This window comes from Ahaetulla prasina, chromosome 10 (assembly GCF_028640845.1).
Source record: "Ahaetulla prasina isolate Xishuangbanna chromosome 10, ASM2864084v1, whole genome shotgun sequence".
Lineage (NCBI taxonomy): Eukaryota > Metazoa > Chordata > Lepidosauria > Squamata > Colubridae > Ahaetulla > Ahaetulla prasina.
The window spans coordinates 28,591,286-28,610,855 of NC_080548.1; the positions used below are offsets into that span (position 1 = coordinate 28,591,286).

Here is a 19,570-nt window from a genome sequence, read left to right on the forward strand (position 1 = left end):
GATAAAAGTTATGGGAAATGAAAGGAGGAATAAAGAAATTATTGAAAAATTAGGGTTAAGTTGGTTTGAAAAAATACAGATAGAAAAATGGACAAAAAAACTAAAGGAAAATTATTCGATAAATAGATGTGAAACTGAATTTGAATATTTAGTATCTCGGATTATGAAAGATGAAATTGGGCTAAAGGGACTCGTTAGTAGGGTTTATAAGATTATAAATTCTGATGAAAAATTACAAAGAGTGATGAGGACAAATTGGGAAAAAGATCTTAATATTGAAATACCAGAATCAGATTGGAATGTGAATTGGAAGAGTAGAATTATGAGAACTTTATCTATAAGGATTAAAGAGCACAATTATAAAGTTGTTTGGAAATGGTATTTGACTCCAGTAAGATTGTCACAAATGGATAAAAAACTAGTAAAAATGTTGGAGATGTGAGATGGAATTGGGGACTTATGAACATATGTGGTATAATTGTGATAAGGTTAAAAGTTTTGGCAACAATTGGAGAAAATGATATTTGAAATGATGGGGAAAGTAATAACATTGAGAGTGGAAACTATATTATTGTTGGTAATTAAGGAAATAGAATTAACAAAATATGAAAAAGAATTGATTAGAATTATGATTATAATAGGTAGAATTATAATAGCTAGATATTGGAAACTAGATGTGATTTTTAGAATAGAAGAGTGGAATTCTGAAATGTGGAAATTAGCTTTAAATGATAAAATGACATGTGATATTAAAATTAGAAGTGGTGTGTATAAAGAAGATATTTTCTGGAAGACTTGGAAACCATTTGTGGACTTTGCGCTTGGAACATTGGACGCTTCAGTACCTGTACCTCGAGAACGCGGATTTTGGCAATCATGAGGATATATCCGAAGACCCAAATCTTCCTTTTATGTATAGCACAAGGGTGTAATAATGTATTTTCTTTTTGTTTGTTTGTTGCAAAAAAAATAATAAAAAAATTAAAATTTAAAAAAAAAAAAAAAAAAAAAAAGAAACTGCTGCTTGAAATGGTCAAAGTCTTCCGGCTCATCTTAGGCTGTAAATGGGATGGTGGTTGTCATGGGGAAACAATAATTAATGCCTGGCATTTGCTTCCCTGCAATGGACTGATGACAAGCGTGTTTCAGTTGAGGAGGAGAAAAGAAAAAAGAAAGAAAAGAATTAGGCAAATTAATCAAGAGCCGTGATTGCGACTGTGATTTTCATGCCTTCTGCGTATGAATGGGTACAGAGAAACAAAAGGCGCAGATTGTTGGGTTGTTAGGATGTGCTGTTGTTGAACCTCTGGAGGGAAGGGGCTGCTTCCTCAACCCTTCGCCAGAATAGAGGCAGGCGCTCTTGAGTTAATTTCGGAAGTGCTCTGTAAGTGGTCAGGACAGTTTTCTGGGGGGAAAACCATGGCTCCTTTTTCTAGCAGGCTGATGAAGGGGAAGGGAAAGAGAGAAATAGAGGAAGAGGGAAGGGATGGGAAAGAAGGAATAATAATCCCATCCTCTCATGGCCGTTAGATAGCATCTGACCCAGTGGTGGGATTCAGCCAGTTCGCACCACTTCGGGAGAACCGGTTGTTAACTTTCTGAGTAGTTTGGCAAACTGGTTGTTGGAAGAAATCATTAGGGTAGAGAACCGGTTGTTAAATTACTTGAATCTCACCACTGATCTGACCGATAGCTCAGAGAGTCAGTTTGGCCTAGTGATTAAAGTGCTGGCCTACTAAACCAGGAGACAGTGAGTTGTAGTCCTGCTTTAGACATGAAAGCTGCCTGGGAGATTTTGGGCTAATCATCAGGAGACTCTTGAGTTCTAGTCCCACCTTAAACATGAAAGCTGGCTGTGGAACTTTGGGCCAATCATCAGGAGACTCTGAGTTCTAGTCCTGCCTTATCAATGAAAGCCAATTGGGTGACTTTAGGTCAGTCACACTCTCTCAACCCAACCACCTCACAGGGTTGTTGTTGTTGTGGGAAAAATAGGAAGGAGGAGGAATATTATGTATGCTTGGGTTTGAGGTTCTCCTATCAAAAATATGTCAAATCTTGAGGACAGTTGCCTGTTATCTAGTAGCTCAACGGTTTTGGCAACTTTAATACTTGTGGACTTCAACTCCCAGAATTCCCCAGCCACTGCCTGCTACCTCATGTTATATCTTGGGTTTCCGTTTTACAGGAGAACCCCTACGTGATGCGCCGGGCAAACTTCCAGGAACTATCTGGCCCTGCGCAGTATGAAGGCTTCTGTGTGGACATGCTTCACGAGCTCGCCGACATCCTTAAGTTCCGTTTCCAGATCAAACTGGTGGATGATGGGCTTTACGGGGCTCCTGAACCGAATGGGTCTTGGACTGGCATGGTGGGAGAACTCATTAACAGGGTAAGGCTGAAGGCTGTACGTGGTCATCATGCTGGCAAGATGGTGATCCTGCAGAACAGCCAACGAGGCCGGTTGCGATTCCTACTCGGCTGGGACTCTGGTCCTTATTCTTCTGATCCCATCCTCGTCGCCAGTGTTAGATCGGATGATGGAAGAGACGGACACAGCTCTTTCAGTAACAACAGCTCTTTATTAGTAGACCAGGACAACCCAACAACTTGCTTGAAAGCGTGCCTTTTTATAGGGGGCTGTCTGATGGCTTAACCAATGAGCTTTGAGTATTTTCCCGCCGTTTTGGTGGACCTGAGTGAAGCCTAAAGCTCAGGGGTCTCCAACCTTGACAGCTTTAAGCCTGATGGACTTCAACTCCCAGAATTCCTCAGCCAGCAAAGCTGGCTGCGGAATTCTGGGAGTTAAAGTCCCCCAGGCTTAAAGCTGCCAAGGTTGGAGACCCCTGCTATAGCTCACTCCTTATTTGGTACATAACCCAGAATAGCCCAGCCTTGTGTTGTTGTTTTTTCCCCTACAAAAATTTCCATTAGCCAAACTGATCTTAACAGTGACATTGTATGTGGAAAGCATGCAGAAGTTGGTTTTAGGAACCAATTTTTTTTACTTAAAATCGGGGGGGGGGGGCTTCCAAAATTTTAGCAAGGAGTTCTCTGCCCGGTTGCTGGGTGGGTGTGGCCATGGGGGGCGTGGCCTAGTCGGCCTCCTTCACCATGGTGGACGTGCACGGAGGCTCAGGGAGGGCGAAAAACAGGCCTACTGGAAGTTCAGGAAGGCCAAAAATGGGCCCATTGTCAGCCTCCAGAGGGCCTCCAGAGCCTGGGGAGACCATTTTCGCTCTCCTGGAGGTTTGAGAAGAGCCTCCGGAGCCCAGGGAGGGCATAAACGCCCCCTCTCCACCGTGGTGCACGAGGCTGACTAGGCCACGCCTATCATGGCCACGCCCACCCACCAACTCGGCAGAGAACCCCTTGCTAAAATTTTTGAAGCCCACCCCTGGTTCCCACCAGCCAATGAAAATATAGAGAGCAGCGGGTGTCACTCGGGGTACATGACAAATAGCATTCCCTGTGCTTTGCTTTTCCAGAAAGCCGATCTGGCGGTGGCTGCCTTCACCATCACAGCTGAACGGGAGAAGGTCATCGACTTCTCCAAGCCCTTCATGACTTTGGGAATCAGCATCCTGTACCGTGTACACATGGTAGGCACAACTCCCGTCTTGGTGGAGGGAAGAAGAGTGGGGAGATTGTCCGATGATCCGGGAGAGATCTGAGGAGATCTCGGGCCTTTCGTTAGTTCTACCGAGAGAACACGTGGTAACAAAATTGGCACCTATTAAATATAATGCTCTATTTATAACGCAGGACGTTCCTCAGATTGGAAACTTCCAGATGTATGGACCGCAATTCCTAGAATTCCCCAATCGGCCCGGAATTCTGAAACTTAAGTCCACCCATAGAAAACCAGTTTTGTGCAGTGACTAAGGACACTGGACTAGAAACCAAGGGACTGGGAGTTCTAGTCCTGGCTTGGGCACCAAGTTAACGGGGTGACTTTGGGTCAGTCACTCTCTCAACCTTAGGAAGAAGACAATTGCAAATTATTTCCAAAAAACCCCACCCACACAAATCCCAAAACAGTGCCAGGACTTTGGACGTACACACGCATACCAGAGAGAGGGCGGGGGAAAGGGAGAGAGAGAGAGAGAGCAAGGGAGAGAGAGAGAAAGGGGGGGAGAGAGAGAAAGGGAGAGAGAGAGAGGGGGAGAGAGAGGGAGAAAGGGAGAGGGAGAGAGAAAGGGGGAGAAAGAGAGAAAGGGAGAGAGAGAGAAAGGGAAAGAGAGGGAGAGAGAAAGAAAGAAAGAGGGAAAGAGACAGGGAGTGAGAGAGAGAGAGAGAAAGGGGGAGAGAGAGAGAAAGGGAGAGAGAGAGAGAAAGGGGGAGAGAGAGAGAAAGGGAGAGAGAGAGAAAGGGAAAGAGAGGGAGAGAGAAAGAAAGAAAGAGGGAAAGAGACAGGGACAGGGAGAGAGAGAGAGAAAGGGAAAGAGGGAGAGAGAGAAAGGGATAGAGAGAGAAAGAAAGAAAGAAAGGGAAAGAGACAGAGAGAGAGAGAGAAAGGGAGAGAGAAAGGGACAGGAGAAAGAGAGAAAGGAGAGAGAGAGAAAGGAAAGAGAGGAGAGAAAGAAAGAAAGAGGAAAGAGACAGGGAGTGAGAGAGAGAGAGAAAGGGAGAGAGAGAAAGGGAGAGAGAGAGAAAAGAGAGAGAGAGAGGAGAGAGAGAAAGGGAAAGAGAGGGAGAGAGAAAGAAAGAAAGAGGGAAAGAGACAGGGACAGGGAGAGAGAGAGAGAAAGGGAAAGAGGGAGAGAGAGAAAGGGATAGAGAGAGAAAGAAAGAAAGAAAGGGAAAGAGACAGAGAGAGAGAGAGAAAGGGAGAGAGAGAAAGGGACAGGGAGAAAGAAAGAGGGAGAGAGAGAGAAAGGAGGGGGAGAGATCCACACATCTGGAAGTTGGTAAGTTTGGGGAAAACTTATTGAATGCAACACACTCTTTGGAACTATGCTTTGGTACTAGGAAATACAGAAATATTTGAATCTATTCTAATCTTTTTCTTTTCCCCATAGGGACGCAAACCGGGGTATTTTTCCTTCCTTGACCCCTTTTCCCCAGCGGTTTGGCTTTTCATGCTTCTGGCCTATCTCGCGGTTAGCTGCGTCCTCTTTCTCGCTGCTCGGTAAGTCCTACCTATGAGAGATTCATCCTAGACTTAGGGCAGAGGTGGGCTACTGCTGGTTCAGACCGGTTTGAGCGAACCGGTAGTTGTGACCTGCAGATGGGCCCGCCCACCTGCTCCAGTGCCCTTCAGAAGGGACCCTCCCTGGTTTCTGCGACTGTATAGGCCAAACTTTCCAAAGGTGTTTTTTTCAGGAGGCAACTGGACTTGCTTGTTTTTTTTCTTTCGAAGACGGTTCGCTTCTCATCCAAGAAGTTTCTTCAGCTCTGACAGGATAGCAGGGAATGGAAGGGTTTATACTCCTTGCAGACAGCTGGTCATTTGCATCCTTTTAGAGCAGGGGTCTCCAACCTTGGCCACTTTAAGCCTGGCGGACTTCAATTCCCAGAATGCCCCAGCCAGCAAAGCAAAGCTGGCTGGGGCATTCTGGGAGGTTTTTTTTTAAATTTGCATTTATATCCCGCCCTTCTTCGAAGACTCGGGGCGGCTTACACTATGTTAGCAATAGTCTTCATTCTATTTGTATATTTATATACAAAGTCAACTTATTGCCCCCCCCCAACAATCTGGGTCCTCATTTTACCTACCTTATAAAGGATGGAAGGCTGAGTCAACCTTGGGCCTGGTGGGACTTGAACCTGCAGTAATTGCAAGCAGCTCTGTTAATAACAGACTGCATTAGCAGCCTGAGCCACAGAGGCCAGTTGAAGTCCTCCAGGCTTAAAGTGACCAAGGTTGGAGACCCCTGTTTTAGAGGGTCCGTGAAGCACTTGGAGGTTGATCTGTGTCCTCAGGGTCACCTAAGTTAGTGCTTCTGGTTCCTGTAATCTGCAATTTTTTCCCCTCTGGAAATCCATGCTTATTCCCACACCATTCCAAGGGCATTCGTCCAAAATTGTATAGCTAAAAGTCTGTTAGAGATTCTCAGTTAGAAGAGTCACTTTGCAGAGTGAGGGGGTGGTGGTGGCGGCATATAAATTTAATAAATAAATAAGGAAAGAAGTCTGAAATAGAATAGAATAACAGAGTTGGAAGGGACCTAATTTTGCGTAGCTTCTTTTCCAAAAACACCACACTACTAACCAGAGCATATAAAACATTTGCTAGACCAATTCTAGAATACAGCTCGCCTGTTTGGAACTCTCACCACATCTCTGACATCAATACAATTGAACGTGTCCAGAAATATTTTACAAGAAGAGTTCTCCATTCCTCTGAAAACAATAAAATACCTTATCCCACTAGACTTGAAATCCTAGGCTTAGAAAACTTGGAACTCCGTCGCCTTCGACATGACCTAAGCTTAATTCACAGAATCATCTATTGTAATGTCCTTCCTGTTAAAGACTACTTCAGCTTTAATTGCAATAATACTAGAGCAACTAATAGATTTAAACTTAATGTCAACCGCTTTAATCTAGATTGCAGAAAATATGACTTCTGTAACAGAATCATCAGTGCTTGGAATACTTTACCTGACTCTGTGGTCTCTTCCCATAATCCCAAAAGCTTTAACCAAAAACTTTCTACTATTGACCTCACCCCATTCCTAAGAGGACCATAAGGGGCGTGCATAAGCGCACAAACGTGCCTACCGTTCCTGTCCTATTGTTTTTGTTTTTTTTCTTTTCTTCTTCCTATATATATGCTTATACCTCCTTATATTTACTCATATATGTGTTTATATACTATATAATCTTTTGTATGATACCTACATATATTGTTGTGACAAAATAAAATAAATAAAATAAACTTCCCCCCGCCCAAGCAACCTCAATCCTGAATGCCCTGCTGAAAGTCCACCCACAAGAAATAAAATACAGACAAACATTTATAAAATAATCTGTTTATAAAATAAAAAAAACTTTTATTCAAAAAAAAGAAAAGAAATAAAATACAGACTACAGAATAACGGAGTTGCAAGGGACTTTGGAGGTCTTCTAGTCCAACCCCCTGCTTAAGCAGGAAACCCTACACCACTTCTGACAAATGGTTATTCAACCTCTTCTTAAAAATTTCCAGTGTTGGAGCATTTACAACTTCTGGAAGCAAGTTGTTCCACTGATGAATTGTTCTAACTGTCAGGAAATTTCTCCTTAGTTCTAACTTGCTTCTCTCCTTGATGAGTTTCCACCCATTGCTTCTTGTTCTACCCTCAGGTGCTTTGGAGAACAGCCCGACTCCCTCTTCTTTGTGGCAGCCCCTGAGATATTGAAAGACTGCTATCATGTCTCCCCTAGTCCTTCTTTTCATTAAACTAAACATACCCAGTTCCTTCTTCATATGTTTTAGCCTCCAGTCCCCTAATCCTCTTTGTTGCTCTTCTCTGCATTCTTTCTAGAGTCTCAACAAAGATTAGTTTCCACCCATTGCTTCTTGTCCTGCCTTTAGGTGCTTTGGAGAATAGTTTGACTCCCTCTTCTTTGGGGCAGTCCCTGAGATATATGAGATAAATCAGAAAAATGTTTCTTCCTTCCGCAGGCTGAGCCCTTACGAATGGTACAACCCTCATCCTTGTCTCCGGGAGCGTCATAACATCCTGGAAAACCAGTACACGCTGGGAAACAGCCTCTGGTTCCCAGTCGGTGGTTTCATGCAACAGGGATCAGAAATTATGCCCCGAGCTCTTTCTACCCGTTGTGTCAGCGGCGTCTGGTAAGCAACTGTATGACTAACAACCGAGCCGGCTGAAAGCGAGAAATTGTGCAGAGGGACGTCGCGCAGCCTCTTCCCCACCCGCCGAAAAGACGACATGGCGTACAGGCAGCCCTCGACTTATGACCATGACTGAGCCCAACGTTACTGTTGCTAAGTGAGACATTTGTTAAGGGAGTTTGGCCCCATTTTAGAATAGAATAGAATAGAATAGAATAGAATAGAATAGAATAGCATAGCATAGCATAGCATAGCATAGCATAGCATAGCATAGCATAGCATAGCATAGCATAGCATTATTGAGTCTGTCATTTGCACCTCTATAACTGTCTGGTTCGGTTCTGCAACCCAACAAGAAAAACACAGACTTCAGAGGATAATTAGAACTGCAGAAAAAATAATTGCTACCAACCTGCCTTCCATTGAGGACCTGTATACTGCACGAATCAAGAAGAGGGCCGTGAAAATATTTACAGACCCCTCACATCCTGGACATAAACTGTTTCAACTCCTACCCTCAAAACGACGTTATAGAGCACCGCACACCAGAACAACTAGACATAAGAACAGTTTTTTCCCGAAGGCCATCACTCTGCTAAACAAATAATTCCCTCAACACTGTCAGACTATTTACTGAATCTGCACTACTATTAATCGTTTCATAGTTCCCATCACCAATCTCTTTCCACTTATGACTGTATGACTATAACTTGTTGCTGGCAATCCTTATGATTTATATTGATATATTGACCATCAATTGTGTTGTAAATGTTGTACCTTGATGAACGTATCTTTTCTTTTATGTACACTGAGAGCATATGCATCAAGACAAATTCCTTGTGTGTCCAATCACACTTGGCCAATAAAATTCTATTCTATTCTATTCTATTCTATTCTATTCTATTCTATTCTATTCTATTCTATTCTATTCTATTCTATTCTATTTATAGCATAGCATAGCATAGCATTCTATTCTAGAGTAGAGTAGAATAGAATAGAATAGTATTTTTTATTGGCCAAGTGTGATTGTACACTCAAGGAATTTGTCTTGGTGCATATGCTCTCAGTGTACATAAAAGAAAAGATACGGTCATCAAGAATTCTAAGGTACAACACTTAATGATAGTCATAGAATTTTTATTGGCCAAGTGTGATTGAACACACAAGGAATTTGTCTTGGTGCATATGCTCTCAGTGTACATAAAAGAAAAGATACGTTCATCAAGGTACTACAAATAAGTTCCTAATAGGCTACAAATAATAACAATAGGCTTAATAATTAATAATAATAATTAATAATAATAATAGCCTATTATTAAATAATAATAGGCTACAAATAAGCAATCAGGAAACAATCAATATCAATATAAATTGTAAGGATACCAGCAGCAAAGTTACAGTCATACAGTCATAAGTGGAAGGAGATGGGTGGTGGAAACGATGAGATGATTAATAGTAGTGCAGATTTAGTGAATAGTTTGACAGTGTTGAGGGAATTATTTGTTTAGCAAAGTGATGGCGTTCGGGAAAAAAATGTTCTGGTGTCTAGTTGTTCTGGTGTGCAGTGCTCTATAGTGCCATTTTGAGGGTAGGAGGAGTTGAAACAGTTTATGTCCAGGATGTGAGGTATCTGTAAATATTTTCCCAGCCCTCTTTTTGACTCGTGCAGTATACAGGCCCTCAATGGAAGGCAGGTTGGTAGCCATTGTTTTTTTCTGCCGTTCTAATGATCCTCTGAAGTCTGTGTCTGTCTTGTTGGGTTGCAGAACCGAACCAGACAGTTATAGAGGTGCAGATGACAAGACTCAATAATTTCTCTGTAGAACTGGATCAGCAGCTCCTTTACGACCTTTCTAGCCACGGTTGCTCAGCGAACCACTGCCGTTGTTAAGTTAGTCACGTGGTTGTTGAGGGAAGCTGGTCAGAAGGTGGCAAAAGGGATCACATAATCCCAGGGCGCTGCTTGTCAGGGAATACGTCAAAGGTGGGATCACGAAACCCTGGCAGGGACCCTGAAACCATCGTAAATACGAATCCATTGCCAAGCATCGGAGTTTTGATCACATGGCCATGGGGATAGCACCACGGTCGTAAGTGTGAAAAACTTAAGTCAGTTTTTTTCAGAGCTGTTGTAACGTTGAACGGTCACTAAACAAACCGTTGTAAGGGGCCTCTGGTGGCTCAACAGACTAAGCAGTCTGTTATTAACACAGCTGCTTGCTATTACTGCAAATTCAAGTCCCACCAGGCCCAAGGTTGACTCAGCCTTCCATCCTTTATAAGGTAGGTAAAATGAGGACCCAGATTGTTGGGGGCAATAAAAGTTGACTTTGTATATAATATACAAATGGATGAAGATTATTGTTTAACAGAGTGTAAGCCGCCCTGAGTGTTTGGAGAAGGGCGGGATATAAATTCAAATAATAAAAAAAAAAGTTGAGGACTGCCTGTATTTCATTTGCAACCGGTTTGGAAAAATCACAGTCACCTGATCTTCCACCTACTATATTTAATGTCTAGGGAGGATGGTGATGGTTGTTGCTGTTGTTGTTGTTGTTTTCCCCACTCTGAAACACAGTCACCTCTTAAATGCATCATGCCAGCACCTACAGATTTCAACGTTTTTAAAGGACTACTAATGAGGTTTGCAATCCTTAATTGGTAGCTTAATTGGCACTAAAACTTTAGCTGATTAATCAGTGGGGAGCATTTTTAATTGGTGAGAACAACACTTCATCTGTGGGATGGTACATTAAGGGCATATTGGTTTTGGCATGTTGATGCAATAGGCAATAATTTTTCTTTCTTAAATGACGATTCCTCAGAAGGAATTACAGTATATATCGGAGTGTAGAGCTTGTCGTGTCTCCCCTTTAAAAAATCTCAGTGACTTTTGCCGACTTAGATTTATAAGTTTTAGCGACGCCCAACTTTTGAGTTATCCAGTAGGAGCAGATTACAGATAGGCCTCGACCTACGACCAAAACTGAACCCCAAATTTCCGTTGCTAAGCGAATCAATTGTTAAGTTGAGCTTTGCCCCAAGCAGGAGACCCTGCACCATTTCTGACAGATGGCAGTCCAGTCTCTTCTTGAAAGCCTCCAGTGATGAAGCTCTCACAACTTCCGAAGGCAACTTCTGTTCCATTAGTTGATTGCTCTCACTGTCAGAAAATGGCTCCTTATTTCCAGGTTGAATCTCTCCTTGATCAGTTTCCATCCATTCTTCCTTGTCTGGCTTTCGGCTGCTTTGGAAAAAGCTCCTCTTGTGCAAGCTCCACCCACCGCTCGCACAAATGGAGGTGTGCGTATGAGCACACTTGCCCGCTGCTTGTGCAAAAAAATATCCCCTTCCTCTCCTCCCCCCCCCCCGTTCCACCCCCGTCAGCGCTGGAAAGATTTGTGACCGCAGTCTTAGGAGTCACATCTAAAGAGTTGGCTTGCCAAGACTGGTTCATTAATTAAAAGTTGGAGATAAAAAGTAGAGATTTTTTTCCTCTCTCTAAAAAAATCTAACCGGGGTTCCTTGTTGTTGTTACAAAGGTGGGCCTTCACTCTGATCATCATCTCCTCCTACACGGCCAACCTTGCTGCCTTCCTCACCGTGCAGCGCATGGAGGTGCCGATAGAATCGGCGGACGACTTGGCCGACCAAACCAACATTGAATACGGCACCATCCATGCCGGCTCCACCATGACCTTTTTCCAGGTGAGTGTCGTTTTTCTCTTTGCCTTGCACACCTGGGGCTGCTGGGGGCAGTCTTCTCTAAACCTGTTCTGTCCCCCCTCGCCTCCGTCCAAGCGAGGGCTTAATTAGCCGGCACTATCAGCTCTGGCAGCAAACTAGCGAGCGTATGCCAAGTGTCTCTGTTATCTCCCTCGACGCCGATGAGTCGCCCAGGAACAAACAGTACTTCAGCTCTTAGTTAATCAGATGATTTGCCTGCTACGAAGAGGCACAGCAGCTCTTGCTGCCTTTATATCCTGTGGGGTGTGGCTCCATGACTCAGCACTTCCTACGCCTGCCCCACCCCTGCTTCTGTTGTTCCCGCCTCTCCTGCCTATGAAACCTAGGGTCCAGCCAGGCCTGATTGCCATCAGCTGGGTCTGGAGGCGTGGCCTGGGGGGGGAAGAGTCAGGGGACGGAGGCCTCGTTATCTCTTCCACCTGGCCTGCCTCTGGCTCCTGGAGCTGAGCCAGGGAAGCCGGTGCTCCAAAGGTAAGTCCTGATGGCCCTTCCCAAGTCACTTTCTGGCAGGAGGTCCAGTTCGGGGGGCGCAGACACAACAAAACCCCTGCCATCTTATGTGATGGAGGCTATTGGGTGGTTGGGCACGGCAGAGTTTTTGTAGTTTTTTATTTATTTTGTTTATTTATTTATGTATTTATTTTATTTATTTATTTGTCGAGTACGTATTAGATCAGCGGTCACCAACTGGTGGTCCGTGGACCACTGGTGGTCCGCGAGAAAATGTTAGTGGTCCACTGAAAAATTATTTGCATTTTTTATATGGCACTAAATCAGGGAGTCCTCAGACTATGGATTCTTTCTCATGGTGGCTGTTTAGCTCCAATAGCTGCTACCTGTTGGGGCCCTAAGGAGCCTGAGTGGGCAGGCGAGGGGTGGCTGGGAAGGGAGGGGCAAGTAGAGGCTGGCGAGGCGCCCCTTGACATGAACGGCATCGAGTTGGCCATGCCCACCCAGTCACATGACCACTTAGCCACGCCCACCCAGTCGTTCATTAGGCAGATCATATTAGTGGTCCGCGGGATTGAAAATTATGAATTTAGTGGTCCTTGAGGTCTGAAAGGTTGGTAACCACTGTATTAGATAATATATATAAGCATGAATTGAATACATAAAATGAATACAATTAAAAGGAACATTAGGACAGGGACGGTAGGCACCCTGGCGCTCTTATGCATGCCCCTTACAGACCTCTTAGGAATGGGGTGAGGTCAACAGTAGCCAGTCTAAGGTTAAAATTTGGGGAAGAAACCACAGAGTCAGGTAGTGCACTCCAGGCATTGACCACTCTGTTGCTGAAGTCATATTTTCTGCAATTGAGTTTGGCGCGGTTTACCTTAAGTTTGTATCTATTGTGTGCTCGTGTATTGTTGTGGTTGAAGCTGAAGGAGTCATTGACAGGTAGGACGTTGTGGCAGATGATTTTATGAGCTATGCTTAGGTTGTACCAAAGGCGACATAGTACTAAGTCAACTGGTGTTGACTCTCCACTGTCTGCATGTGTTAGTTCTGAAGGCCACCCTGGTATATCTCTGAAGTGTTTTGATGAGGGCATTGCTTTCTGCTTGATTGTTTGTCTGGTATTAATTCCTTCTTATCTGGGTGTAGGCTGGTCTTTTTTGTTTCTTCTCTTTGGTTGTTTATGGTCTCTTTCGAATGGTGTGCAAATGTGGTGTATCTCTATGTGTCTGTTAATAGGCTGATTTGTCTGAATGACAAGTTTCCAGGAATTTCCTAGTGATTTTGGGATTTTTGCTTGGCCTAGGAAGCAGTCACTTTCTCAGCAGAAATAATGGTTGAGTCCGTCTATTGAGCAGCCTCCTCTCCTCTCCTCTCCTCTCCTCTCCTCTCCTCTCCTCTCCTCTCCTCTCCTCTCCTCTCCTCTCCTCTCCTCCCTTCCCTTCCCTTCCCTTCCCTTCCCTTCCCTTCCCCTCCCTCCCTCCCTCCCTTCTTTCTTTCCTTCCTTCTTTCTTTCTTCTGGCAACCTGTATCCATAGTAACAGCAGCCGTCTCTACTCCGAGAGACATTAACGAAGGGAAATCAATCATCAGACAAGGTAGCAGGCCTTGATGACAGAAAAGGAAAGCCTACACCTGCTTTGCTCAGATCTCTGAAAATTGGGTGGTTTTTTATTTTTTATTTTTTATTTAATCCTGATCCAAAAAGCCCGGCTTGTTGCAAGTCTGCAAGGCCATAGTTATTTTTAACAAGGCAGCCGGCTTGGCCTGGCTATGTTTAAAAAGTCTGGCTTGTATAATTTGGTTTTGTTTTTTTTTAAAAAAAAAGCAAGTTTCTTAAAAGCTGCCTTCCTTCTCTGGTTCTGCCGCAGAAAAAAGGGCTCCTGATTTTAATGATAAGCCGAAGCAAACCAAGACCAATCCCCCCCACCAATTTTGAGGGAAGCCTATTTGTTGGGAAGAAATCTATGTCTCTCTTATCAATTCCTCGGAAAAAATCTGCAAGAGCGGTTAGTCAGCAAACCATAAAGGCACAGAGTCCTTCTACGACCCTGTGCCTGAAAACGGTCCATCTGTCCCATTGAAGCCCCTGGTGTTTTGTCCCTCTCTCTTCCCAATCAGAATTCTCGCTATCAAACTTACCAGCGCATGTGGAATTACATGCATTCAAAGCAACCGAGTGTCTTCGTGAAGAGCACGGAAGAGGGAATTGCTCGGGTGCTGAATTCGAAATACGCCTTTCTTTTGGAGAGCACGATGAATGAATATCACCGGAGGCTCAACTGCAACCTTACCCAGATTGGGGGGCTCCTAGATACCAAGGGCTACGGCATCGGGATGCCCTTGGGTGAGTAACAGTAACTCTGCTTGGCTTGAAGGAGGAGGAGGAGGGCGGGGGCAGGAAGAGGAGAAAGAGGAGGAGGAAGAGAGGGAAGGGGAGGAGGAGGAAGAGAGGTAGGAGGAGAACAAGGGGGAAAAGAAAGAGGGAAGAGGGGAACAAGGAGGAGGAGGAAGAGGAGAAAGAAAAGGAAGGGGAGGAGGAAGGGGAGGAGGAGGAAGAGGAGGAGGAAAAAGAGGGGAGAGGAAGAGGAAGAAGGAGGAAGAAGAGGAAAAAGGGGAGAGGAGGAGAAAGAGAGGGAAGAGGACGAGGAAGGTGAAGAGGAGGAAAAGAGGGAGAGGAAAAGGAGAAAGAGAAGAAAAGGAGGCGGAAGGAGAAGGAGGAAGAGGAGGAGGAAAAGGGAGAGGAAGAGGAGGAATAGAGATAAGAGGAGAACAAGGAGGAGAAGAAAGAGGGAAGAGGAGGAGGAGGAGAAGGAAGAGGAGTAAAAAGGGGAGAGAAGGAGGAGGAGAAAGAGAGGGAAGAGGAGGATGAGGAGGCAGAGGAAGAGGAGAAAGAGAAGGAAAAGGAGGAGGAAGGGGTGAAGGAGGAAGAGGAGGAGGAAAAAGACCGGAGAGGAAGAGGAGAAAGGAGGAAGAGGAGGAGGAGAAAGAGAGGGAAGAAGAGGACAAAGAGGAGGAAGAAGAGGAGGAGGAGGAAGAGGAAGAGGAGAAAGAGCAGAACGAAGAGGAGGAAGGGGAGAAGAAGGAAGAGAGGGAAGAGGAGGAGGAGAAAGATGGGAGGGGAAGGGGGAAGAGGAGCAGGAGGACAAGAAGGAGAAGAGGCAGAGCAGGAGGAGATGATAGAAGGAAGCTAATCGGGGTCTCACGGGGTGCCTCCTCATCCTCCCGCAGGTTCTCCATTCCGGGATGAGATCACCTTGGCTATTCTGCAGCTGCAGGAAAACAACCGATTGGAAATCCTGAAACGCAAATGGTGGGAAGGAAGCAAATGCCCCAAAGAGGAAGATCACCGGGCCAAAGGTCAGAGGTTAACCAGTAGAAAACATTTAACGCTCGTTCAGTGAGTCTGTCCCATTTTACGACTCTTTTTGTGTGTGTGTGTGTGCCACAGTTGTTAAGTGAATCATTGGCGTTTGTTAAGTTGGTAACATGGGTGGGGGGTGGGGGGGTTAAGTGAATTTGGATTCCCCGTTTAGACTTTGCTCGTCAGAAGGTCCCAAAAGCGGATCACGCGATGATCTTGAAACTCTGCAACCGTCCTAAATAGGATCCGGTTGCCTGAATTTTGATCATGTGACCCTGGGGACGCTGCAACGGTTGTAAGTGTAAAAAAACGGGTCATAAGTCACTTTTTTGGTCAGCGCTGTTGTAACTTTGAGCGGTCACTAAGTGAACTCTTGTAAACGGAGGACCACCTCTATTTCACAGGAGGGTTTGCTTGCAATCCCAGATGTCGTTTTTTGCAAAAGCGGCCTCTTGTGGCCATACAGTAGATTGCAGGCAGGGAAAAGCTCAAAGAGGCGTCTTATACTGCCAGAGTTGCCATTGTGGCTTTGAACGGTCACTAAACAAAACGGTTGTAAGTCGAGGACCGCCTGTGCTCCCTTACCGGAGGGGGACAAGGATCTATGCTCCGGTGTCTCATATTGTCGTGTCCCACTCCTCCGCTGACGGCCGGGTCAGGGAAATCCGAATCAGGCGTGCCTCTGCAGCTCTGCCAAAGTCCTAGCAAAGTCCTCAAGGCAGGCAGGAGACCAAAAAGTGACTTCAGCAAGATATGTTTAGACTTTGCCTGACTCAGAGAATGCCAGAAAGCAGGTCCTTTATATAGGCCATGGGGTGTGGCTCCATGACTCAGCACTTATCCAGGCCTGCCCCTCCCTTCCTTCTGTTGCCTCCGCCTATCAAGTCTTCTGACGCGAGGGTCACTCCAGTCGGCAGCTGTTGGCAATTGACCTCCCTCAGGCTCACATGCTGTGGAGGAGGGGGAGGGGTTTAGTTGCTCCGTTTGCCTGGGCATGGAGCCAGAGCTGGGGGTTGGAGGTATTTCCTCCTCTTCAGCCTGTCTGGGCATGGAGCCAGGGCTGGGGCCGGGAGGCATACTAGAACATTCCTCTGTGTTCGGAAGCAGATAAGAAGGCCCCGGCTGTGGTGAGATCGGACGAGACACAACACATATCCTTGCCTAACAACTTTGTATCATTTCACACCTGCTCCTTTACTCCAGGGTTGGGTATGGAGAACATTGGAGGAATATTTGTGGTGTTGATCTGCGGGCTCATCATTGCCGTTTTTGTGGCTGTCATGGAATTCGTGTGGGCCACGCGGCGCTCAGCGGAGCACGAAGAGGTGAGTGAAACTGGGGACGGTGGCAGGGAGAAGGGAGAGGAAAGCCAAGGCGAGCTGCACTGGCTTCCGGTGATCTTCCGGGTGCAATTCAAGGTGTTGGTTATCACCTTTAAAGCGCTCCATGGCATAGGACTGGGTTATCTACGAGACCGCCTGCTGCTACCAATAGCCTCCCATCGACCTGTGCGCTCCCATAGAGGGGGTCTCCTCAGGGTGCCGTCGGTCAAACAATGTAGACTGGCGACCCCCAAGGGGAGAGCCTTCTCGGTGGGGGTTCCTGCCCTCTGGAATGAACTGCCTCCGAGGATACGTCAACTTCCTGATCTCCGGACCTTTTGCCGCGAGTTAAAGACCTTTCTGTTCCATCGTGCAGGGCTGGCTTAATGAAGTTTTTTATTGGGGTTTTAATACAGTTTTATTATAATTCTTTCAGCCTTTAATTTAATTAGTTTTTAAAATGCTTTTTTAACTTTCTGATTTGTGCTTTTTACCATGGCTGTAAACCACCCTGAGTCCTTCGGGAGAAGGGCGGTATATAAATAAAATAAATAATAATAATAATTTTAAAAAAGGCTAGGAAAATGAACGCAGCCTTACGTGCTTACAGATCTCTTACAGATTGACAGAGTTGGAAGGGACCTTGTAGGTCATCTAGTCGAAATCCCCCGCCCAAGCAGGAGACCCTACACCAAGGGTATCACATTCGTGTCCTCATGGCGTCGTCATGTGACATATCGGGACTTCCCCCCCCTTAGCTAAACCAGGCAGGGGCAGGGCCAGCACATGATGCATCCGACCCGCGGGCCGTGAGTTTGACAGTCCTGCCCTGCACCGTTTCTGACAAATTGCAGTCCAGTCTCTCCTTGAAAGCCTCCAGTGCAGGGGTGAAATGCTCCTGGTTCGCACCGGATTGCCCGATTTGGTAACGATGACGATGACCAGTTCAGAGAACTGGTAGCAAAAATCCCTGCCCTTCCCATGCCCAGCTGAGCCGCGCAATCATCAGAGTTGGTTTGTTTGTTTTTTTACTTTTAAAAACATTTTTTCTTCGGTCGAAAAAATGCTTTTAAAAGTAACCAAAAAAAAAAGCCTCTGATGATGGCTCAGAGGTGGCCGTGGCCAGTTCAACATCCCTTATATTGGCGCCTGTGGTGGCCCGAGCGCTCTGCCAGATAAAATGGGCTCCCGAGCTCCATTTTCAGCTGTGACAGCCTCCTGCAGCCCTCTGCCAGTGAAAACGGAATTCGGGAGGGCCGCGTGTGGCCCTCCTGAGCTCTGTTTTCGCTGGCAGAGGCACCACAGGCCGGTCCTTTGCTGTTTCCAGGGTGGCCCTGCAGGCAGATCTAAGTACCGCATGGGCCAGATCCGGCCCCCGGGCCTTGATTTTGACACTCCTGGTATAGGACCTCCTGCTGGAACAGGGGATTGGATTAGATGACCTCCAAGGTCCCTTCCAACTCTGGTATTCTGACTGTTCTCCTTTTCAACCCTCCTGCAGATCTCGGTTTGTCAAGAGATGCTGAGGGAGCTACGTCACGCGGTTTCTTGCCGCAAACCGACGCGTTCCCGACGGCGACGGCGTCACTACCCCATCCGCGGGGGCCTTTCGCTGCGATCTGTCCGGGAGATGCGCCTCAGCAACGGCAAACTCTATTCGGGGACTTTAGTGACAGAACCAGGCCCTCAGCGCCTGCTGGAAGACCCCCCCAGGCCTTGTACCCACGTCCGCATTTGCCACGAGTGCCGGCGCATCCAGACTCTGCGGGGAGCTCCCCCGCCGCCCCGAGGGCCCCCGCCACCTGAAGAAGGCACTCCACGGAGGGGAGCCCCCCGCGAACTCAACGAGCAGGAGTGACCGCTCCCTGCCCTTGCTTTTGGGCCCCCTCCTTGTTGACCTTGCCTTCGCTCGCCGGCGGAGGTGCCTCCAGTTAGCAGATGTACGCTATGCGTATGCCCTGAACGAGGGACCCAAAACTGGGAGGACCCAGCCAGGCCCACCCAGGGACCCTTGCCCTTGGGGGCTGCGGAGGTTTGCAGCTCTCCTTCCAAGTGGCCTGGAGAAAGAAACCCACCTACTCATTCCAAAATAGAGGGGAGGGGAGGGGTTTCCCCCTTTTTTTGCGTCACCCTCCTTCTATGAGAATGAGCTACTCATGCCTGGTCCGTTACTCCTTCTCCCCCTTGCTCTCCACTTTCCCCCCAACCCACAAATTTCACCCTTGGGTAGTTGGTTCCATGGTCCGTGTCTGGGCCACGACAAGAAAAGAGCAAAAGTCGTGTTTGTGGGGGAGAAGAGATACCGAAACTTATCTACTTTTCAAGACGAGTTTTCTCCTCTAGATCGTCCTTCGTGTTTTCTGGAAACTCTGGCCTCTCTCCGGCTCATCGCGGACCCTCCATCTTCTCTCCAGACAGCTTTGTGCTGGGCACCCCTCCCCTCCCCCTCTTGTTCCGTCAACCTCTGGAGGATGTGCTCAACAGCTGTACTGGAAGTCAAAGGAACCTGTGGCTCAGGAAGGCTGTGGGGTATGAACCCTCCAGATTGGGGAGTGGGGGGGGAGAGGGGGAGGTAGGGTTCCCACTCCTGAAATCACCCACCTACCCCACGTAGCTCCAAGTCACTCCCAAGCTCAGCTGAGTAAGGTTTGGGGTTGTGTGGATAAAATAAAGATCTGGACATTAAGGTTAAGTTCGGAATCCCGCTCGGATTGTCTTCGGAGAAGTCAGGGGATCCAGTGGGTTCCACACACAGAGATCCCAGAACCAAGAAGGTGAAGCAGCAGTTGAAAGAAAAGAGCAGAGGTGACCGACAAACCGACTTTGGAAGGGGGGGAAATTAACAACCACGGAGATGTTTCCTTCCCTCCCCAAAGAGTGAGGAGGGGAGAG

The 19,570-nt window shown here is 46.5% G+C and overlaps 1 protein-coding gene across 1 annotated transcript in view; it reads left to right on the forward strand.

Moving 5' to 3' along the window:
• The window catches only part of GRIK5 (glutamate ionotropic receptor kainate type subunit 5), a 53,312-nt gene extending 34,091 nt beyond the window's left edge, over positions 1 to 19,221 (forward strand). The window contains exons 11-19 of the mRNA XM_058196340.1: positions 2,189 to 2,392; positions 3,489 to 3,602; positions 5,022 to 5,131; positions 7,613 to 7,786; positions 11,329 to 11,494; positions 14,114 to 14,339; positions 15,224 to 15,352; positions 16,560 to 16,681; positions 18,180 to 19,221. Coding sequence (XP_058052323.1) covers positions 2,189 to 2,392; positions 3,489 to 3,602; positions 5,022 to 5,131; positions 7,613 to 7,786; positions 11,329 to 11,494; positions 14,114 to 14,339; positions 15,224 to 15,352; positions 16,560 to 16,681; positions 18,180 to 18,536 — 1,602 coding nt within the window. The 3' untranslated portion in view covers positions 18,537 to 19,221. The remainder of the gene's footprint in view (positions 1 to 2,188; positions 2,393 to 3,488; positions 3,603 to 5,021; positions 5,132 to 7,612; positions 7,787 to 11,328; positions 11,495 to 14,113; positions 14,340 to 15,223; positions 15,353 to 16,559; positions 16,682 to 18,179) is intronic.
• Positions 19,222 to 19,570: the final 349 nt, after the last annotated feature.